Source organism: Platalea leucorodia (assembly GCF_965183815.1).
Source record: "Platalea leucorodia genome assembly, chromosome: W".
In the NCBI taxonomy this organism is placed as follows: domain Eukaryota; kingdom Metazoa; phylum Chordata; class Aves; order Pelecaniformes; family Threskiornithidae; genus Platalea; species Platalea leucorodia.
In genome coordinates, this window is record NC_138859.1 from 11,005,835 (window position 1) to 11,030,141 (window position 24,307).

Here is a 24,307-nt window from a genome sequence, read left to right on the forward strand (position 1 = left end):
TAATTATAGCTACTGTTCCTCAGTTGAGAGTAACTTACAGAGCTACTACCCCAAATTATATGTCCTCTATTTTTTTTTCTACTGAAAATTAGCAATAGCAGAAAGAGCAAAGAAGGACAGAGAGTATTTATATCACATGAATAAGTAGAATGTTTCACACTCGGAAGATTTAAATTCACACTTTCTGATGCTATACATTTCATTCCAGATGCAAGTTTTGTCATTTTTATACAGCAGACACCACAGTACGGTATCTAGGCACACAAAAAGGGAATTCCAATGGAACATACCCCTTGTTCATGTCTTGGGCACATAGTTAGCTAGAGTCACTAGAAAAGCTGGCTGGTGTACTTAAAAGGGCTGGTAACTCACACTTCAGCCTACTGCATGCAAGTCTCTGCTAGCATATAAGCTAGACAGAATGAATATTCAATTGTTAGCACCTCCCTCTTCTCCACCAAAACATCTGAAACCAGTACCTCTCTCTCTATCAGTGTCTGTTGCCAGAGGAGGACCCCTTTCATTGCACACCACAACATATCCAGGACTCTACAGCTATTCACATCCCATCTTTGGGATCTGTTTCTCTCTTCATTGACCTTTTATACCTCTGTTAACCCACTTAGAACTCCAGGGTCCAAGTCAGAAAATTCAGAGCACTGCTCTAGCTCATAGAAACAGCAGGAACTGCAACACCATCAACCTGGGTTTGATGAAATGAGTGAGAGTTGCAAAGCAGGGCTTAGAAAGGTGCTAGATTTTAAGAGTTAAGTACAATTGCATTTAAAACAAATACTATAACAATTTCCATAACTATTTTACAATTACAGAAAACACGGCTGACTAATATGCTTCCATTATGTTAAACAAGCCTGTTGCATTATAGAATACATGTTGCATAACAGACTGTGCAACACAGTAAGGAGTTTTTACTTTCTTCAGCAGTGAAGTATATTAAATGGAAAAAAATTTGTTCACATCATGTGAATCACATTCCCTCAGTCATTTTGAGCAAGCATCTCAAACTCCACATTTGATTTAGAGATAATGCCTAAGTTTCAGGCACTCAGCCATCAGAACAGTAGCCAGACAGGCATCTGGGCACCAATACAATGCTGTGTGCAAAAAGCATCAGACACCTCAGAACAATCATCCTGAAGTGTCCACATGCTGACTTAAAAGCTTGACAGGTGGATCAGAAATCTAGAACTGGAGAAGGACAGAAAGAATTAAAAAAAAAAAAAAAAAAAACAAAAAAAAACCCACACCAAAACAAACAAACAAACAAAAAAACCCAATCTTTGAATAGGCAAATCTCTGAATAGGAAGACCAGCGAGTCTGAAGAGAGAGAGAATTTCAGCAGTATGAAGGGAAAGTTCCTTGCGAGAACTTAGTCCAGTTACTTAGCTACACGTTTTAAGCTGTGATCTACTTTTTGATATGCACTACATTATTAGTATAACTACAGAAAAAACCCTCCAAAGTATTTTAAATAAATTTAATACATACTTACTTCGGCAATATTTTTAACTGGTTTTCTCTAAGTTCCAATATCTGGAGTTTAGTTAATCTGTAACAGAAAGGCATAAAAAATTATCACAATATACTGTATTTTATGACAAAAGCAATCTCAGAACTTATTTTCATTGCTAAATTTCAAAAAAAGATCTACAAGTTTGAAATATTTTTTGTGTAATAATACAAGCATGTTTTGTGCAGAAATCTGAATGTTATTTTAAATTCATTTATTCATTGGGGTTTGGTAAAGCAGCAAACAAACTGGATCCTGCTTGCTTTTCTGCATCTGCTTGAACACAGTTGTTTTCCTTCGTCCCATAGATTTTTAAAGCACTTCATTGGATTCATTACGGGTATGTGTTATCATCATATACAGAAGTACACAGGAAGTAAAAAAAGACAGACATGATCAGTCCGCACAAGTTAAGATGCTGAATTTCTAATACAGACAATGTATCAAACCATTTCACATAAAAAGCCTCATCATGGGAATACCTGTGGTCTTCCACATGGTAAAAACTACCTTTAAATTCATCTTGTATTTCCTTCCATATTCTCTTTCTAGTCAGCTTCTTAATCCATTTTGATATTTCTGTTAGAAGGCAGTTTGACCTTTTTTCAGTAAATCCTTGGTTGCAAGATAAATAACCTCTAGATCCCAAACTCAACTGCTTGGCCAAGATAGCATTCTTGACATTCAAGCAATGTACTGTCCACAGTGGACTTTTTTGCATTAGGACAGAAACAACAAGACTATCGCTTTGTTAAATGAAATGCAGAAACAGTTTGGTTTAAATACAGACAGGGTTGTAAAAAGAAGAGTTCTACGTGTGACCCACAACAGCCCTAATACAACACAAAATAGGTCATTACAATCCCTGACTCAAAAAGGAGTTTAGTGAACAGATCACTCTTTCCTGAAGATGCTCATATGAGTACATAGTAAGGACACAGACAAAAACCTTAAATCTGATTAAGTAGTAAGAACTATACTTAAAGTTAAAATAGAAAGCCTGAAAACAGTATTTATTTTTTTCCTCAAGACATTCGGTCATTTTTGGATGCATTTGAAAGTAGCAATCTGCCACACCTATGAATAACCTAAGAATATAACACTCACCTTGAAATGGAGCAGAGGTAAACCTAGCCCAGCATTGCAAGCAGTACTTGCCATCTGGTAGCAACTGCTGGAGGGAAACCTCCTCCCCCCAACTGCCCAAAGGAAAAACAACCCTGTAACAATGCTGAAAGAATACCCTAATAAAAACCCAGTTCATGGTAATATCACTGCTGTCAATCTAGGACATAACTGGAAAGAACCTCCTAGCCTTCTTACCCTACCTGCATCCTAAGATATGAATCTGTGACAAAAAAAAATTTGTTTGTTGAAGCACCCTCAGATTTGAATGGTCATTTTGTGCTTGGACTTCTGAACCCAAGAACTGGATTACAAAGGGGCAAGTCTCACACTTCAAGTGAATAACTGCCTTCACTAGAAGATATTTCTGTAGCATCTTGTGGCTTGCATGGCACCTAGATTATACCCAAGGGTACACCGGACATATAGGAAGCGTTTTCCCATAATTATTTACTATCCTAGTCCGCTGCAGGACTTCCTCAATTCCCTGCATTTTCTGCAACCAGGCAGGAGTCTTGCCTTACAGCACCTCTATTTTAACATCAAGGTAATTATTTTTTCATATTCAGAAGATACCACATTTTCCTATGCACCAATACATGGGCAGAAACTGGGATCCCATGATAACAGCAAAACATCAGAAATATTAAACCAAGTTCTACAGACTTTTATCCCACATTTTAGTAACATTGTCTTATAACATTGACTTCTGTTACCCAAAGCTTTAAATATTCATGTTACCCACTGTAAATCTTCTCCCTCCCAGATTCATTGCAGACTTGTAACAGTAAACCTCCTGCTGTTGCATACTATCCATCTTTAGTATCAGGGATTCTCAAAATATGACAAACAGAATGGACAATCTTCTCTAGAAGGGAGGAAGAGTAGTCCTTTCTCTTTGGAGACTGCAGGTGTTGCTCTTTATAGTCTTAATGATGAACTTAAAACATCAACAGAAGAACTGTAGCTCTTGGCCACTTTTGGTATTAGATCATCCCCATTACCAGCTCAGATTAGGGGCAGCCTCTGAAAAGGTAAACAGTTCAAGAACTCTGGAGAAAAAGGAAGATCTGCCTAATAAGATACCAATTGTTCACATTAAGAAGAAATTATTCCCCACCACCACCTTTCTGATGCATCCCACAACTCCAGATACCTGCTCAGCTTCTTACAGTTTTGTAGCAGGGCTCTTTTTAAACACTGGTCTAAAAATAAAGTAGCACATTCAATCAACTCCAAACCCCTTTATTTTGAGAAGGCTTCAACATTCAAACACTGCATTAGGCTCCAGTTGGTATTTTGCTTTGATGACAGGGAAAACAGCTAGACAGTTTGCAGTTTTTCTTCACAACGTGTATGCAGTCAAATTTCTCAGTTGAAAGCAGTAGAAGCAAACCTCCATTCATATGCTAAACTATATATATATATATATATATATGCATGCCCACATTTCATTGACTTTAGCCAGAACTCACTGTACTATACTTCCAATAAGCTAAATCTGTAAACTTAAAGACTGTCTTTGGTAATAGAAAGGTTCATAGCTTTGTGACCTTATTTCATGTTCTACTCTCTCCAGCTAACCCTAAGAGATTAGAGATAGAAATATCTAAGTTCTTATGTGTAGAGCTACACAGAGGCTACTAGGGAAACATTTTCAACCTCTCCTGGCTGAAGATACAGGCTGCATCTAAACTAGTAATTTTAATGCAGTAATTGATGAGTAATATTGGCCTGAAGCAGTTGTTACTTCTTCCATTATCACTGGGAGAGTTAATTCAAGTTTAATATAGTAGTACACATCAAATACTCAGCCTAGCTGCTCTTTAAATTGCTGGTGCTAAGCATCTGAATTGCTATAATGGAACTGAAAAACTAGGGTTTAATTCAGAAAAGAAATACAGAAAACTAGTCCACCTATACTAAAGGAAAAATAAAAGTCATAGTGACAGAACGTATATTTCCTCTGCCATTCTATTACAAAGATGTTATACAGAAACATTTTATTTCTCAACTGTAAAAACTCATAACCACAGAAATATTTACACATCGCCTAAACACAAAGCTATAAGGGAGTATTATTCAACTGTAAGTATACCTGATGTAATGGTCTCAACAAAATTATTGTTGCAGGACTTATTTTATGCAACCAAATTAGCTTGCTTTTAAAATGTAGCTCAACTTTTATTTAAAACAAAATCTCTACATGAATACTTTACCAGGATAAGATCAATATTCTTCCTAAATCTGATTTAACTATACAATCTGTAAAATTGTAGAAGAAATATGTAGCAGGTATACTTAGAAACTCACTGTTCAACAGCAGTCATTCCTTAGAAAGCTAAAAATATTTCAGAGATGTTCTTTATTTTTCACCTCCCTTGCAGTTTTGCTAATGCAGAAATATTTTTTAAAAAAAATCATAACTAAAATATAAAGGCAAGAGGACTGAAATACATGCACCCTATACCAGGTTGCATTTTGCAAAAAGTTTCAGCAAAATTGCATATATTTAACTAAATTAAGTCCCAAATTTGATCATTGTACATTTATGTAAAAAGATATCCTAAAGGAGATATTACTAAAAATATCTACTACTGCAAATACTACTGGCAAACTGCTGAGAAACAAGATTAAAAGTAAATTCATTGCAACATCACAGTAAAAAGTCTCTGGAAGCAATACCTCACTATAGACAACATTCTCAAAGTTTTTAAAATTACACTGAAGATAAACTCCTTGCTTATCTCAAACACCCATCAGTAAATAATGTTTCCCTTTTAAAGCCCTGTCTCAACATTAGCATGCAGCAAGCTTCAAGTTTAGAATGCTCTGCTTATATATTTGTATATTTAAATGCAAATATACATGATGTATTTAGATACAACAGATATAGTTTTCTTAGGTAAGCACAAGCAATTCTCAGACTTCTGTGCACTGGCATAAAGGCTAATTTTAGGATCCAGGACAATATTAATGCATTCAAATTAGAATTTGGGAGTGAAGGAAAAAAACCCACACTTTATCACCTCAGAATTCCAAAGGAATGGCACATTTAATCAAAAGTCTGATGATTTTTAATAAGTCTAACAGGTTGGACTGGTACATCATCACTGAAGGACAGCAAGTATGTAATGCTCAAAGAAGGGAAAAAAAGATTGGATAACCTTGACCTCAATATTATGCAAAGCTTTAACACAATTTTTGAAGGAGAGAATAAAACATGGAGTTAAAACATAATAAAATGCTACAAGGATATACTAAAAGTAGTTTGCATTACATAAAGTTTTGTTTCCTAAGGATCAGGCTGAATATTACTGACAGAGGTGCTCAAAGACCCATTTTGGGACTATCCTATTCAATATTTTTAACAGCAATCTTAAAGGATTTAAGTTTTGTGGCTGATGCCACAAAAGACAGTCACAGACAATACAATGAATTATTAAGGACACTGTAGGGGAAAACTGTACAACCTTAAGGACTGAAAAAAATAGAAAAGGGACAACATGCCACAGTACTAAGTCAAGTACTTATGATTTCCTTGTAGAGTCATCAGTCATTTCTAACTGAGCTGTGCAATGCATTAGTCAATCATGTGGGAAATGACACTAGGCAGCTGCAAAAAGGGCTAGTAGAACACTAGACTGTAACTGCAGACATTTCCAAGAGAAACAACGAGATAAACATGACATTGTACAAGTCACGAAGAGATCTCAGTTTGAATTCTAAATATAGCTACATGCAGTCATCCCCTGTCAAAAAAAAATTTAATTCAAACTGAAACTAGTTCCAAGATCTATTAATACAATCAGGCATAAAGGAAAACCTGCCATACCAGAGGGAAACAATTTTGTTTAGTCTAACAAATTAAAAGAGGAATATGGGAACACTATAAAAACAGTAGGTGAGAGAATGGGGGACAACACTTATCAGGACAGCAATTAAACTGTGAAACAAAATTAATATAAACAGTCAGAGAAACTGATGTGGGAAACCAGGTTTCTAACCTGAACTGGTGGAACATTGACACATGGAACAGAAAAACCTACCTACCTTTAATATAGTATTGGCTTAGTTTAAGAGGCATTATTGCCTATAGTTGCCAGTAAGAGCAGGCAACAGAACTCAGTTACTTCATGTGTTCCCATTTAATGAAGAGTAATAGCTATAAAGCCATATACAAAATAACTGATGCACCAAACTGGAAGAAGTTGAAGGCTTGTCCTAGATAGGAATAACTAACACTGCTCTAAATATCTCAAAAGCTTCTACCAGAGCTTTTCTTCGTATTCCAAAGTACAAGTTGTATATCAGACCATTTGTATTAGCAAGTGTTTATACCTAGTTGTAAAGCTGCTGCGTGGCAGAGCAGCCTGATCACTTACAAAACAGAAGTAACCAATGTCAAAGCAATCTGAACCTTACTTGGAAATTACATGTTATCAAATTAATTGCTTTCTAATTTAAGTGATCTAAACATTATCTTCCTATAGAATAGTATTTATTCTGTGCAATACTGTACAATTAAGCAGATAAACTTATATAAATACTTTGAATTAATTTAAAAACAACTGATGAGAAAAGTCTTAGTTTCATTCTGGCTACAAGCTAGGATGCTACAAGTCACTATTTATATTTTAAAAACCAAGGCTGAATTCTTCATAGCTATTAAAGAAAAGCACTATACTGGAGAATTGGCTCTCAAGTTGCCTTCAGTAACAGTTTAATTCTTAAACAGTTAGTAATTAATGACTTCCCATTTACCTGGCCATTAAGCATTATAGAAGAGGACAGTGAAAAAGAAAAAATAATTAATGAGGCTTTTTAAAACTACATGTAAGATTTACTACTTAGAAGACCAACCATTGTGTATTGGGTCTGGCTGAGATGGAGTTAACTTTCCCCATAGCAGCCCTCATAGTGCTGTGCTTTGTATTGGTAGCTAGAAAGGTGCTGATAACACACCAGTGTTTTGGCTACTGCTGAGCAGTGCTCCCACAGCATCAAGGCTGCCTCTCCAACATTTCCCCCCCCTCACCCCCGAAGGCCAGTAGGCTGGGGGTGGGCAAGATCTTGGGAGGGGACATAGCCAGGACAGCTGACCCAAACTGACCAAGGGGATATTACATACCATATGACCTCATGCTCAGCAATAAAAGATAAGAGGAAGGAGAAGGAAGGGGGGGCATTTGTCTTCCGGAGCAACTGCTACATGTACTGAGGCCCTACTTCCCAGGAAGTGGCTGGACATTGCCCGCTGATGGGAAGTAGAAAATAATTTCTTTTTGTTTCCCTTTGCTTTTTCTTTAATCGACTGCCTTTATCACAACCCACGAGTTCTTTTTCATCTTATTTTCTCCCCCCTGCCCCCATCCTGCTGAGGAGGGGAGTGATCGAGTGGCTTGGCGGGCACCTGGCGGCCAGTCAAGGTCAACCCACCACAGTCCTTTTTGGCGCCCAACGTGGGGCAGGAGACAATGGCAGTTTTGTATTAAGCGTGCTATAGCTATAGTAGTTATTAAGCGGCAAGCTCCTGTGTGGGTCATGGAGTTTGCTGGCTGCCCTGCTTATCTCTTTATTCTCCTGAGCTTGGGAACATGTTAGTACAAACAATGGCTGCGTGCTTTGCCCTGGCATTGATGCCCTCACCGTGCTGGGGGAGCTACCTTGTGGATAGGATGAGGGAACACATCTCCCTCTTCCTACCCAGGATTGACGTGGGTGGTTTTATTATGCAGGCTCCCGAGGTCCTTGTTCACCGTTACGTGAGCTGTTTAATATTAATAATTAACACAGTTGGCATACTGTGGGGTTTGTGGAATCTGGTCTCGTCCTGGTGTAAGAGGAGACAACTTTGGGGTGAGGCGATACTGAAACGTGCCCTGAGGCAGCTGGTCTCTGGGTGGCAAGGTGTGTGGAAGGATTTGGGCAGATTCCTAGGATGGTTATCACCTCCCATAGCCTGGGTTTTTACACCTGAACAGGCAAGTAACCCTGGCAAACCACCTGGCGATACCTGATAGAAGGGTACCTTGCCTACCCCAAGGAAAACCAGCAGCTTCTAGCACAGTACTGGGGCTTGGCCTGTGCCTACCGAGCCACAGTTCAGTACTATCAGAGGACTGTGGTTAAGGCAGGGACCCAAACCACCTCTGAGAATGCCATGACTGAGACCGGGGTGCAAACTACATCTGAGGATGTGATAGTAGAGATAGGGACCCAAAGTACATCTAAGAACATGATCGTTGAGATGGGGACCCAAACTGCATCTGAGGACACCACGGTTGAAATAGGGACCCAGACAACCACTACAGTAATTGCCCCAGTAGTGAAAAAGAAACAGTGGACAAGGAGGTCAAGGGGTCCCTATCATCAATTAGTAAGGGAGGGGGGAAAAAGAGGAAGGGTTTGATCAAGAAGCCAGTCCTTCAGCAGAGAAACGGGAGGAAGGAGTGAGAGTCAGCAAGGCACGCGGCGGCAGCAACGGTAAGTCCTGTGACTGGGCGCTAGACTGGGGTGAAAAAGGGGGTTTCCTGTTCCGGGGAACCCGATAAAGAGCCTGATGGGGCCCTCGTGCCAAAGAAAAACTGGCTGCTCTTGCGAGCGAGGCAGACGGGGCTTGGGCGTTGCTGGGGCAACTGCGGGAGATTTAAACAGGCCCCTAGGGAGTGCGAGTAACCAGGAGTGCGGCGAACAGGATGGGCAAACAGGGCATGGCGCGGCAGTTCGCGCAGGCAGAGCGAGCAGGCAGCTGGCAAGCTCTCCTTGTGGTCTACGCCCTCCCGGAAGAGACTTAGCCATGGTTTCCACTCGGACAAGAACCATCACCATCGCCAGAAGGGATGTGGTGATGCAGGTGGAGCTCCCACTCAAACATGCAGCCACCCAGGTCTCTGGCTGCAGGGAGTGCCAGGGCCTTGCTCTGGTGACGGAGGGCTCCTGAGACAACACCTGCATGAGGTGCGAACAGATGGAGGATCTGCTCAGCATGGTGGCAGAGCTGAAAGAAGAAGTAGCAAGACTGAGGAGTATCAGGGAGTGTGAGAGGGAGATAGACTGGTGGAGCCACTCCCTACCATCCCTGAGACAAGCATGCCAGATGGAAACATCAAGAGAAGCAGAGGCTCCCCTACCCTCGTGCCACCAGGCGGAGGGAGGGGATCCAAGAGACGGAGGAGGATGAATGCAGACCCCTGCTCGGCGCAGCAGGCGAATCCTCTCCCAGCCGACCTCGCCCCCCTAGGTGTCCTTACACAATAGAATCATAGAATCATCAAGGTTGGAAAAGACCCTTAAGATCATTGAGTCCAACCGTTAACCCAACACTGCCAAGTCCATCTATACCATGTCCTCGAGCACCGTATCTATCCGTTCTTTAAATACCTCCAGGGATGGAGACTCAACCACTTCCCTGGGCAGCCTGTTCCAATGCTTGACCACCCTCTCGGTGAAAAAGTTTTTCCTAATATCCAACCTAAACCTCCCCTGGCGCAGCTTGAGGCCGTTTCCTCTTGTTCTATCACTCGTTACTAGGGAGAAGAGACCGACCCCCACCTCGCTACAACCTCCTTTCAGGTAGTTGTAGAGAGCAATAAGGTCTCCCCTCAGCCTCCTCTTCTCCAGGCTAAACAACCCCAGTTCCCTCAGCCGCTCCTCATAAGACTTGTGCTCTAGACCCTTCACCAGCTTCGTTGCCCTTCTTTGGACACGCTCCAGCACCTCAATGTCCTTCTTGTAGTGAGTTGCCCAAAACTGAACACAGTACTCGAGGTGCGGCCTCACCAGTGCCGAGTACAGGGGCACTATCACCTCCCTGGTCCTGCTGGCCACATTATTCCTGATACAGGCCAGGATGCCATTGGCCCTCTTGGCCACCTGAGCACACTGCTGGCTCATGTTCAGGTGGCTGTCAACCAACACCCCCAGGTCCTGGCTAGGTACGAGGCTCTGGAACTTGAGGGCCAGGAGGATGATGATGCAGACAGTGATCTATCCAAGGGGTTGACTAGGGGGAGCCAGTCAGCCCCACGCATTACAACAGCCACTGGTAAGAAAAATAGAAGGGTAATTGTCGTAGGTGACTCCCTTCCGAGGGGAACAGAGGGCCCGATATGCCGACTGGACCCATCCCATAGGGAAGTCTGCTGCCTCCCTGGGGCAAGTATAAGAGATTCCCAGGAAGCTCCCTAGGCCGGTACAATCATCCGATTATTATCCGCTAGTGGTTGTTCAGGTTGGCCTTGTTGACCTTGTCAGAACTTCAAGACATGCAGAAAGATTACAGCCGCCAGCCAGGTGAGCAGATTGCTGCCTGGCCGATCTGATGCTGGCGTAGCGGGGCCGACAGTCGGCAATTGGAAGGTAAGGAAGCCCAACAGCTGGGATCCCTTGCTAGAAACCGGGGAATTGAGAGAGGAATTGGAAAAGAGGCAGCAATTTGCAGTCTCTGGAGACGGCTCCTCTCAAGCGTGAGGGCAAGAAATCCGTTCAAGGAAGATCTTGTGAACTCCCCAGGAAAGTGGACTACCGCAGATGAAGGCATCCAGTACCTGAGAGAATTAGCAGTGCTGGAAGTCATCTACAGTGATCTAGACAATGATGAGGTCTCCAAAGATCCAGAGGATGTCCTGTGCACACGGGCCATGTGGAGGAAGGGGGGTCCAAAACGCCCCAGCGTCGCATTCTAACAGCTTGGCAACAATGTATTGCCCAGATATGGATACACCAACTGTGGAGAGAGTGTCTTCTTGGCTCCAAAACTTTGAAGAAAATCTCTGTCCCTCCTCATCCCTACGGGCCAGCGCCTTGGCTGTCAGGGGCACCCCACAGAGTCAGTCCCCTCCTGCCCCGGTCAGAGGGAAAGGGAGCCCCAGGCACACGCTGCGTGGCGCACTCTGGTTCTTCCTGCGTGACCAGGGGGAGGACATGAGGAAGTGGGATGGTGAACCCACCTTTAAGCTGGAAGCCCGTGTACGCGAAATGAGAGGGAAGAGAGCTGTTAAGAAGGGGCCACCCAAGAAGGCTGTCAGCTTAGTTGCTGTAGAGACACAAGGCGGCAATCAGCGATCTCCCAGACACAGAAGGACTGAGATCACCTCCCTTGATCCTGGTGAGGGGACTTCTGGTCTGAAACTGCAAGGGTCAGACAGTCAGACACTCCGACCAGGAACAGGAATAGAGGGCCCCTGCCTCCAGCCAGGTGGAGGAAAGGGACAACCAGGTTTACTGGACTGTGTGGATTCGATGGCCTGGCACATCAGACCCACAGAAGTATAAGGCTTTGGTAGACACTGGTGCACAGTGTACGCTGGTGCCATCGGGGTATAGGGGCACAGAACCCATCTGGATCTCGAGAGTGACAGGGGGATGCCAAGAATTGTCTGTACTGGAGGCTGAGGTGAGCTTAACAGGGGACAAGTGGCAAAAGCACCCCATTGTGACCGGCCCAGAGGCCCCTTGTATCCTTGGTGTAGACTACCTCAGGGGAGGGTACTTCAAGGACCCAAAGGGGTACCGATGGGCTTTTGGTGTAGCCACTGTGAACACAGAGAAGATCAAACAGCTGTCACCTGCCCTGCCTGGCCTCTCAGAAGATCCCTTCGTTGTGGGATTGCTGCGAGTTGAAGAACAGCAGGTGCCAATTGCTACCAGGACGGTGCACCGGTGGCAACATCGCACGAACCCTGGCTCCCATCCATGAGCTGATTCGTCAGTTGGAGAGCCAAGGAGAGTGATCGGCAAGGCAAGACTCACTCACCCTTTAGTAGTCCCATATGGCCAGTGCAAAAGTCTGACAGAGGGTGGAGGTTAACAGTAGACTATCGTGGCCTGAATGAAGTCATGCCACCACCGAGTGCTGCTGTACCAGATGTGCTAGAGCTCCAATATGAACTGGAGTCAAAGGCAGCCAAGTGGTATGCTACAATTGACATGGCCCATGCGTTTTTTTCCAAGTCCTTTGGCAGCAGAATGCAGGCCACAGTTTGCTTTGTGTCCAACACACCTGGAATCAACTGCCCCAGGGGTGGAAGCACAGCCCCACCATTTGTCATGGACTGATCCAGACTGCACTGGAAAAGGGTGTTGCCCCTGAACATCGGCAATACATCGATGACATCGTCATGTGGGACAACAAGGCAAAAGAAGTGTTTGAGAAGGGAAAAAGAGTAATTCAGATTCTTCTGAAAGCTGGTTTTGCCATAAAAAAAAGCAAGGTTGAGGGACCTGCACAGGAGATCCAATTCTTGGGAATAAAATGGCAGGATTGATGCCGTCATGTCCCTATGGATGTGGTCAACAAGATAGTAACTACGTCTCCACCAGCTAACAAGAAACACAAGCTTTCCTAGGCCTTGTGGGATTCTGGAAAATGCATATTTCAGGTTATAGTCAGCTTGTGAACCCTCTCTGTCGAGTGACCTGAAAGAAGAACTATTTTGAGTGGGGCCTTGAGCAACAACAAGCCTTTGAGCAGATCACACAGGAGATAGCTCGTGTGGTAGCTCTTGGGCTTGTCCAGACAGGACCAGCTGTGCAAAATGTGCTCTACACTACAGTTGGGGAGCATGGACTCAGCTGGAGCCTCTGGTAGAAAACATCAAGAGAAACCCAAGGTTGACCTCTAGGGTTTTGGAGCCGGGGATATCGAGGATTAGAAGCCCACTACACCCCAACTGAAAAAGAGATACTAGCAGCATCTGAGGGGGTTTGAGACGCTTCAGAAGTTGTTGGTACAGAAGCATATCTCCTCTCGGCACTGCGATTGCCTGTGCTACGCTGGATGTTCAAAGGAAACATTCCCTCTACACATCATGCAACCAGCGCTACATGGAGTAAGTGGGTAGCGTTAATCACACAACGAGCTCGACTGGGGAAACCCAACCGCCCAGGAGTCCTGGAAGAGATCACGGACTGGCCAGAAGGCAGCGATTTTGGAGCACTGTCTGAGGAGATGGCTTGTGCCCAAGAGGCACCACCATATAATGAGTTACCAGAAGATGAAAGGCATTATGCTTTGTTTATTGATGGATCCTGTCGTGTGGTAGGAAACCATCGAAAGTAGAAAGCTGCTGTGTGGAGTCCCACACGACAAGTCACTGAAGAAGGTGAGTCAAGTCAGTTTGCAGAAGTGAAAGCCATCCAACTAGCCCTAGAGATTGCTGAACGAGAAAAGTGGCCAGTATTCTGTCTCTATACTGACTCCTGGATGGTGGCTAATGCCCTGTGGGGGTGGCTACAGCAGTGGAAGAAGACCAATTGGCAGCGCAGAGGTAAACCCATCTGGGCTGCTGTGTTGTGGCAGGACATTGCTGCCCAGGTAGAAAACATGGCTCTAAAGGTACGTCATGGAGATGCTCACATGCCCAAAAGCCGTGCCACTGAAGAACATCGAAACAATGAACAGGTAGACAAAGCTGTCAAAATTGAAGTAGCTCAGGTGGACCTGGACTGGGAGTGTCAGGGTGAGTTATTTGTAGCTCGATGGGCCCACGAAACATCGGGACATCTAGGGAGAGATGCAACATACAGGTGGGCTCGTGATCGAGGGGTGGACCTGACCACGGAGGACATCACACAGGTCATTCATTAACGTGAAACATGTGCCACAATCAAGTGAGCCACGAGTAGTCTCCCTGGAATTGAGGGCAGTGGCTGGGTTCTTCCTTTTAGCAATATTATCCTTTCACTTTTACTCCAAAGATTTAATCCATTTTAAAGAGGTAGGGATTTAGTATTTTTCTCTTATTTAAGCTACTACATGGAAAAATTTTGCTTAGTCAGCACACCATAAATATACTGTCTGTCAAAGATTCCTGACAACAAGGCACTCAATTATAGATGTGCATGAAGGAATCTGTGCATCCAGGAGAGGACAAGTGAAATTACAGATGTCATTATTTCCTCCACTCCAATTACTAAATGATAACCAAGCCATATTTCAGAAATACTAGTCTCCCATACTTATCAGACTTGTGTTGTAGAAGCAGCAAGTATGTGAGTGAGTTATTTCTTGGGTCTTTATAAGCATTCTGTCTGTCCCTTAAAAGTCCAGATTAAAAAAAAGGTGATAAAGATTTGGGTTTTTTTTTTTTGTAACTGATATGTGGCATAAATGGGATTGGTAGTGTACACTTCTTCCCCTCCTCCAGTTCACAGTTTGCTTAAGAAGCAGCAGAAACTGCTCTGCATAAATTTAAAACTAAATATAGATACTAAGTTTCAAATTCAACTTACCTGCCAAAGTTGGCTGGCAAAAACTCAAGGAAAGCATCATTCAGGTACAGCTGCGTTAGGTTTAAAAGTTGGGAAAATCCATCTGGAAGCCTATATAGAAATAAAATAATGTAGTGCCTTTGTTTCAATTATATTCAGGGCATTAAGTCATATTTTCTTAAACAGTATAGTATTGAAGTCCTACATATTGATAACATTAAAATTAAGGTGGTACCAGAATTTCTATAAAATTGCACTAGATACCTGTTCACTCTAAGATTAGTTTCAAAATTATTTTTAAGTACTGAGGACAATATCTACAGGCAATAAAAACTACAAACAACAAATGTAGTCTTGATATGTATTTGTGATCTTTGTGATTAAAACCCATGCAACACCTTTTCCCCCCAGAAGAGTTACCTTGCATGAAGTTTATATCTCTGGCAGCGCTACTTCCGACAAATTAATTTTGTCACTATAGAAGGTGACAGGGAAACCTACTCATATAATCTGAGTTTGAAAAAACAGCGTTACAGGCTTTAGAGTAAAATTAATTATTGTTATTAAGAAACAAAACACTCCGCATATTTCTTTAACTTCACAGAGAAGTGATGGACTTAAAGCTGAGAAAGCCACATGGTATAATATAGGATTGCTCACATAGCCTATTAATGGGCAAAATATTTTACTGACATAGCTATACTGTATCACAGTGCAATGAGGTTAATAAAGATACTTCTCGGGTAACTCTGCTCCTTGCCTCCAAAGGTTGGCTCAAGAAAAGTTTTCTGGGGCATGTTTGAGACTCAGCAGTGTTTGCATAAAATACAGAACATGACAAAAATGACAAACTTACTTTGAAATTGGATTTACACTGGCATCAACAACTGCCAAGACTTTACAGTTTTTTATATTTTCTGGAAACTCCTGTATGCCTGCAAGATACAGGGAGATGTAGGGAAACATTCATTTAGCAACCAGTAGACTGGTTCTCTGATATTTCATTTTAGATACAGTTTTCATTTAAAAAAACACCCTTATGCAATATCAATTCTTTTACTATTCTATTCCTAAAGCATTTCATACTGCCACTTAGCAGGCAGCTCAAACGGCATTATAGACACACAGTGCACTAACAATTCCCACTGCTCATTACCAAAGTACTTGTATTTTTGTAATGTACTTAAGATCAGGCCCTCAGTCTCAATTTTTTTGTTTTAATTTTTTTAAAGTCATTCGTATACATGGTAGAACAAAGTTTCCAACAGGATTTGTTTGTCAAATGCATGGCTTGTATGACATCCAGGTTAAATGGTAAGGCTCCAAGTCCTAAAGCAGATTTACAGCATTCATGGTTCTGAACAGATCTCCCAAAACGTGACATATGCTTGGTGTTAGCTTCAAATTATTTGTAGATAAGGAAAAAAATGCTGCAGACACATTTATGTCTGAAAATTAAAACAGTAAGGAACCTCCTCATCTTCTAAGATTATCTCCAAAAATGCCAGAGTGAATTTGCAACCCACATATCTGCCAAAATTTGTATTTGTCAGAAGCTGACAAAACAGACCTTGAAAACAGAAGACAGGTATCCACCATGTCAGTAAGAAACCATTCTGCTGCCTAAGACTTTCACCTCAATCTTTACTATACGATAAAACCAAATAAAACCATGGTTATCACATCTGCATTTGCTTTTGCAGTGTATCACTACATTGTTCTTATACCTTGGGACAGGCATTTTTGTTTTAAACAAACTCATCTTAAATATAACAAACATTCATACTGCAATCTTTCCACTTGGATTAAGAAAACACTATTTTTTTCCAAGAAAAACCCATATGCTAATAAAACAAAGTTAGTTTAAAACAACTTTTTTCAGGTAACAAATCTTAGCTATTTGTCTTTCAATTACTGCATGCAATTGTGTCTGCTTCTAGAGTGCTTTATCAGGTGTGTGGAGAGGGCAGCCTGAACCCAGGGAACAAGACCACTAAGAAGGAACTATACTCTGTGTATGCTCTCTTTTAGTCTAGTGAGAGTATGAAATTTCATGCTGCTCCAAGCAACATTAACTCTCTTACAATCCAGCTGCAGAGAGAAAGACAAAGGCAGTGTGTTTTCTAATTCAGATTAGCAGGTGGAACTTGGTTTCGTCTCTCCTTGTGTGTGTGTTCTGAGAATACGGAAGCAGGAAAAAAATGTGGCGAAACATCAACTGCTAAGTAAAGTTTTTACTTACATAAGAAATTACACAATTTCTGATTGTAGCAAGAAGCCTCTTTCACCAAACAAGAATATCCAAACATGCAGATGGAAAGCATCTAACATGACACAGAATCCTGAACCACGGGAGATGCAGAAAAATCTAGCACTTAAGAGGCCTGTATAGATGAAGCTATGGACAATTTGTATGAAGTGGTCTTCCATTGTCTAAAAAGTACATCAAGACCCCTTTATTGCTGATATAACTTTGCCTTCTTAAAATAAGTGTCTACAATAATCAGAGTAAACTGCTGCTAAGCTCTTCCTTGGTGTCAGAGTTGTGTTTCAGATTCACTCTGTGCCATTAGTTTTGCTGTTTGAATCAGAGAGATATTCTCTAAGCTTAGTTGTTCTGAAAGATGGTCATACTACCAGGCCTTGGCTTGGTCCTTGGATGAAAGATTGCTCTGGTCCAACATGTTAAAACTTATGTTTTTAATACTAATATTAGTTTCCACTGCCTGTGTCAAGAATTTATTGAAACACAGAAGACTTAAGTCTGTGATAACTACCTAGAAAACAAAACACACAGCACATCTGCTAGAGAGAATACAAATGTAAACTTACTCTCAAAAGAGCAGCCAAATAAAATATTAGCTATCCAAATACAGACATGTTAAATCAGCATGCTTTTGTATGTAATCAGAGGACTCTACAGTAGTCTCTTTGACTATGCCTTGGGCAAGAGGCAGCAACAGTTTTAACAACAAATTAACAACAGAAATGCAACTGATGAGAAAGCTAACAATGAAGGAGCCCATTAATTTAATTTTGCTTGGTCTTAGAGCCAGGATTGTTACAGTATACACAGTCTTTACCAACCTCACTCAACACTTCAGTACAGATAAGTGGCAGCCATCATTCAAAATTGGGAATGACAGCATGAAATACACCTAATGTTTGTAGTACAGATTCAGAAGACAAAAAAAAAAAAAAAAAAAAGGAGACCACTCCTCTCTACCAGATGACAGGAAGTTGCATTTACTAACTGGCTATACAACAACCTTCAGACACTCACTTTTCCTCAGCTATATACCTCCTGCATGCTAGAAACATGCAGATACTGTTGGATTAGTATTCTTTCAGTTCTCTCACCAAGAAAGCAAATTCAAAAAGCAAGTAAGAAAGAGAGAAGGCAGAGAGACACTGGAGAAAGAGATGAGAGGAGGACAAAGGGCTGTAAAGAACACTTTATAAGAGAGCTGTTGTTCTTTCTCTGCTTTCCATCAATCCTTAGTGTTACAAATCTTCTTCCCCTGTTAAGAAAGCTCAGCAAATCTCAAGGATCTCTGTGACCACATCTTTCCACACTCCTTTTGTAAGACTGTGCTAATTAATCCATTTGATAGCCACCCCCCCACCCTCCATCAGCATCAGATCAAATGAACACTGTAAACAGATCCACATTCCTTTCTAAACCCCATTTTCCTTTAAGGTCTTTTACTGCTTCCTTTATACACTGATACTCAAGGACTACAGAAGAGGAAGACAGTGCTAGAGATTACTTGGGAGTTATCTAGTCTGTTGTAGCCTTATCCCACTTTCCTTGAGAAGCATCATGTGGTCAGGTTCTTCATCCTGCTGCTTCCTACTTTACATGATAACAACCATCACCCCCAACCCATTTCAGTGTTGTAGCTGATTTACAGATCACACTTACTGTTTTACAAAAACAAACACACACCCACACACCCCACCACACACAAAAAAAACCAAAAACAAAAACAAAAAAACAAAACAAACAAAAAAAAAACCAAACCAAAAAAACCCAAAACAACAAACCACCACACTTGTGGACTATGACCATTTGCAGAGCACAGCAGGAGAAAATGCTATTTGCTGGTAATCTTTAATTCTAACCACCAGATCCACAAAATGAATTGAGAGCAAAGTTCTTGTAGTTTCCCACAGAAATAAGACTTGTGAAATAGCATTTAGGATTTACTTGTCTGTTTCTTCCTCCTCATTTTCCCAAATTTCAGGCACTTTTAAACTCACTGGCCAGTTTCTACCAAAACCAATACTTGGGGGGGAAGAAAAAAAAAAAAAAAAAAGGGGGGGGGGTGGGGAATGGAGACACAAAAGCTGGAAGACTGTTAAGCAAAATTTGGCAGTAAGGTAAGGAAGAGGAATCTAAAATTCTTGTCTGGACTGAGCCAAAAGCAGAAATCATTCATCATTCAGAACTCTACTTGGCAAAAACTCACCAGCTAACCAGCCTAACCTACAGAGTGGTATTTAATCAGGATCCCAGACCAGCTGCAGCACAAGCCCAAAGGGGATACCAAAAAGGTCATATAAGGATTTCAGGTCAATGGCCATAAGTCTGAAGGTAAACAACCTCAGTTCTGGATCATGTAGCACAGCTGAAGTAAGGAATTTCACCTCATCTCTAACTCCCCCAGATTTTTCATTTAGAAATACTGGCAATTCCAGATTTACAGAAAATTGTGCAAGTTGCATCCGCTGCTGATAGAAGCCTTCACTGCAATGGATCCCAGAGCTGACACCCCAGTACACTACTGTTTCAGTCCTACTGCAGATGGGGGCTTGTTCTGCTGTTCATACTCTAGTCATGTTAATACAAAAATTCACGGATGCTTTTCCTCATAGTCCGAATCTCCCTGAGGGGGAAACGGAATATTCAGAGAGTCCCTGAAATGAAACTCAATAGCAGCAAAGTTACTATTAAGCAGGTAGGTATCCTTTATTGCAGCGCTGGGCAGCACTGGGGATTCTCCACCATAAGCGCTCCGAGTTAACGAATTTTTAGAGAATATATACTATACAATCATACATATTCATAGGATTTCCAGCAATTCATTTACATAAACATGAGATTTCCAGGAACTTATTAGCATATGTAAATATCCGATTCGCATGCGCAGTCATCTCCCGTGGTGGTCTTCAAGTAGTCTTTGGGGGTCTTCAGATGAAGGCTCATAGTCGCCTTCACTGTGTTCGACTGATTGACCCTTGCTTCTGCGCAAACTCAGTCCTAGGATCACGTAGACGTTGTCCTTCAAGGCTATTGTTGCCATTCTTCTGTGTCTTCCTGTCTTCATGGTTCCGTGCATCTGTTCTCCCAAGGCCGAGTTGTCTGTAACGAGATTATCCCGGAGCCCCCCCTTATCTTATAACTATTCTTCTAGCTACTCCCTAAATCACATCAGACCACCCTCATGTCTAATAAGGTATTCACAACATCCTTAAATCACACCAGGGTGTCTTCTGATCTAATTAAGTGACTAAGGTATTTACATCTTTCTTGCTCTTGTGGTTTTTAACCCTTTCAACGTAGTCATATTTTTCTTCACAATCAAATGCTATAAGTAGCATGCCCAAACTTCAGTTATTCAAACCATTAGTGCTAGACAGCAGCGACAGTGCCTCCAAATCAAGTTCCACCTCTTCTCACACAGAAACGTTTCAAACCATCTTGCCAAAAAAGTATTAGCTCAATTCCTAAAAAGCACAGAGAAAGAAAATCACTAACAAATGAGACCTGCAGAAGCCTTATGGGTGATGTCCCTAGAGGAAAGGGTTTACAAATAGATCTCTCAGTTTGTGGGGAATGTGAGGGGGGGAAAAAAAAAAAAAAATTCTCTCCAAACAACAGGCAGAAAGCACCTCACCAGAGTCCTCTCGCTGCAAGACAAATGAAACTACAGCACACTGTGCACCCTTCCCACTCTGTACCCTTACAAGTGTAGAGGACACAGAAGCAAACATACAGGCTCAGTTTGCATGAATACAAAAGCAACCTTGATTACATACATTCCTCCCTCAGCTAATCTATTCATCCTGGTCTCAACTTCTGGGCAAGCAGCTATTAGGACCTGCCTGAAAGCAGCACCACCATAAAAAGAGCAGCTTTTGTCTGTTCTTCCACTTGGGCCTCTGCTACAACTGTCCTTCCAGCATATATGGATCAAACACGGCAATCAAAATATTTTCAGAGCTCAAGAATACACACCACAACTCTCCCAAAGATTACGTAAAAGTGTTTCTGGAAGTTGAAAGTTTAAACTGAAAACTTAAACTAAAGTATCAGTCACAGTCTGTATTATACATTTATATAAATTTGCTTTAATTTAGGATTTCTGCATACCTTCTGAATTAAAAGCAGCATTTTTCATTATTGAAAGTAAGCAGTGTGTTCGAGCCCAATCAATTCACTGCACAATGCCAACTCATCCATCCTTCCTTTTGAACGTTCATTACTCTTTCCAAAATTCTTAAAGGATCCCCTGCCACAGCTAGTTTCAGATCAACCAGTATCTCAGATTTCCAGAAGATACCTGACCAGGCTGTAGGGCAGCAGTAACACCTTCCTGCTCAGAGCTGGAGTCACAGCTCGGCACAAGGTTGGCCTCTGTGTACAAGGTGGTACTCAGTACACTAGTAGTCTCCAAACAGCTTAGGAGCCTCTGGCTTATTTAGTGAAAACCTATCCTAAATCAATCATTTCAAGAGAAAGGAGCAACTATTGCATATATACTTCTGTCTAGTTCTGCAAACAGATATCCCAAAGCTTTTTGAAACCTGCTATATGTCACATCAGTTGCTCCTCTTGCACTCTCATAAGGAAGATTGTGACAACTGCTAGAGTACTAAAACTAGTAAAATCCCTCGCAACTTGGTTTTCCTTGTATATGAGCGTCACAGAAGCCATGGTTTTCTGTCTCTTACTAAAGGCAAAAATATATAAGCTTAGAGACACGTGCAAGAAACTTACCTTTCTCAAGAAGTACAACTCAAATAACAAATCTGTCATAGGTTTAATCTATCATTATTAAACTTACAGATTTAATAAACTTATAGATTTAATAAAACACAGATTTTAATACATTTATATAGCTTTTCATTCTCTACTCTCTCCACTTTGTTTACACAGAAAAGTTCCCTTATTAAAAAAAAACATTTGCTTTTATCAAGGAAATCAATAATCTAAAAAAAAAAAATCTTACAAAATGTTTACAAAATTCTGAAAACAAACTCCATTGGATTTCCTGAGTTTTATTTGAAGCGACTTTGTTTGATAAGTATCTACTTACAGCTTAGTAAGCAGATTCACCTCTCCTTCACTTTACAAAGTCCTTTTCTCCAATTCTACATGTTCTGAAAGTTTTAAAGTTTCCTTTCCCATTTGTCTTCCCTTTAATGATGGTCACTTGCAGGTTTTTAAGCTACAACTACACTGGAGGCTGCTTTAAGTTTATACAATGAAAAATGGAAGTTGAATCTTTATTTGGAGGGTTCTTTGGATTTTTTTTGGAAGGGAAAAGAGATAGCACTTGTACAGCCCATGTAATGATTAATTCAAAAATGTCAGTTGAGCTACAAATCTGACAGGAGCAAGTTAAACAGCATTCTCATTTAAAAAAAAAAATAAAAAGAAAAAAGGGAAATACTTCCATAGGGAGATTTTTAAGCGTTTCTAATGTGTTTTAAAGAAAGTAATAAAACATGTTTACTCACAATTAAGACAAAAGGCTCTTTTGCAAAATAAGCATCCACATGCAGCATTAAGATGCAAACCGCTTTTTTATAGCATTTCCTCATCTTTTTAAAAATAAAGATTCTATGCTCACATGTATGCCATATTTACAAAGTTGGCTCTCAAAAACAAGCTTTTCATCTTCATGCTGCTTTGAACCCATTAGAAGTCTGAGTCAAGTTTAGTATTTCTAAAATTTTTGTTTTGAGAGCACTTGTGAAATTCAAAATTTTAAATTTTTAATCTGAAAGCTAAAAATCCATGCCAATTCTGTGAAGTCCAGACAGTAATGAATCCTATTTTATGTTGTATGTTAGCCTCCTGATCTCTTTAAATGGGTAATGCCTCCTCATCACTTTCTCCAACAACAATAACTTGCACTGCTAAGTTATCAGAGCTGATGCAGGGCAGAGAAAGCAAGAGGACAGTCACAGGGGTTTAGTGTTGGCTTTGTGGGGTTTTGGTTTGGTTTTTTTATTCCTTGTACACTCATGTACTAGCACAACCAGGATACTCCAGCAAGCCCACAAGAGTCTTCCAAACAGTTTGAGAATGAACACGTGGAAGAGTTTCAGTTTTTAAGAGTAAGGTATCTCTAGGTCTACTCTAGCTACGTTCCTTACACGATGTAAAAGAGTTTGAGTAGCAAGACAAGTTCATAAATGCCTTTTATGCAGCGAGGGGGAAAGGATAGCCAATAATGCTGCTTCTTGAAGACATGCCTGACATTAATTTCCATAAACCTAAACATGCAAGGGCAGGGTAAAATTGTAAAATGCAGAACACTAGGAAGGTTGTGGGCAGCAGGTTTTTTTATAATGCTGTCTTGGACAATTGCCAAGATTCAGGTGGTTCTCAACTATGTCTAATTCATGCTGGAGTGTTGTGAAGTCCCCAGAGTAACCTGAAACTGAAGTGTAACAAACATGTAAAGCTACCTTGCTTTTTTCCCCCCATCCCCTACCACCCTGGGATGCAAATTCAGTGTTGTCTGTCCAGTCACTTTTGGTTGATACATGATGACTGTCACTCAGAGCACATCCCTTTACAAAAAATAAAGGTACATTCTGCCTTTATATGCAAATGCACATCTAAAAAACCCATAATTACTTCTACAATGTCTTTTTTGTGTTACAAAAATTTCTGAGTCCAAGAATAGATCTGTATTAAACTTATTTCAGAATTTCAAATACGTACACTCAAATTCCACATTCAAGACCTTAACTGCATTGAAATTCCATTCTGTTCACATCCTCTCATACACAGAGATAATTTTATTCTGTAGAGATGGATCCTATTCAGTATCTTTCGTAAAACAGGCAATACATTTAAGAAAAAAAAAATACTATTAAACACTTACTATAAACACTTGAATAAAGAACTTTAATAGAATAGTTGCCTACATTTAGGATAAATTTATGACCTCTATATGATGATGCGTTATAGTAAAGCTACAGACTCAGGAGTTAGCAGCAGATCAGTTATCATGGATGACACAAAACAAAGTGTCCACTGTCTACCTGCCTGCCCCCTGCATAAAGAGAGAAATAGCAAATTTACAGCAAGTTATTTTTGTATTCAGGATCTTCCTCTCTTTCTTCTTCCTGTGGAAAATAAAACTTGGATCTGTCTCCCTATTAATTATGAATAATTCTCAATTAATTGAAAAACC

At 41.0% G+C, this 24,307-nt stretch overlaps 1 protein-coding gene across 5 annotated transcripts in view; it reads right to left on the reverse strand.

Annotated features, from left to right (window-relative positions):
* LOC309601815 (erbin-like) overlaps positions 1-24,307 on the reverse strand; it is a 122,571-nt gene that overhangs the window by 41,782 nt on the left and 56,482 nt on the right. For all 5 annotated transcript variants that reach the window (XM_082334967.1, XM_082334966.1, XM_082334965.1 and 2 more), the window contains 3 exons: positions 15,727-15,805; positions 14,892-14,981; positions 1,515-1,571 (listed from right to left, as the gene is read on the reverse strand). In XM_082334967.1, the coding sequence (XP_082191093.1) occupies positions 1,515-1,571; positions 14,892-14,981; positions 15,727-15,805 (226 nt within the window). The remainder of the gene's footprint in view (positions 1-1,514; positions 1,572-14,891; positions 14,982-15,726; positions 15,806-24,307) is intronic.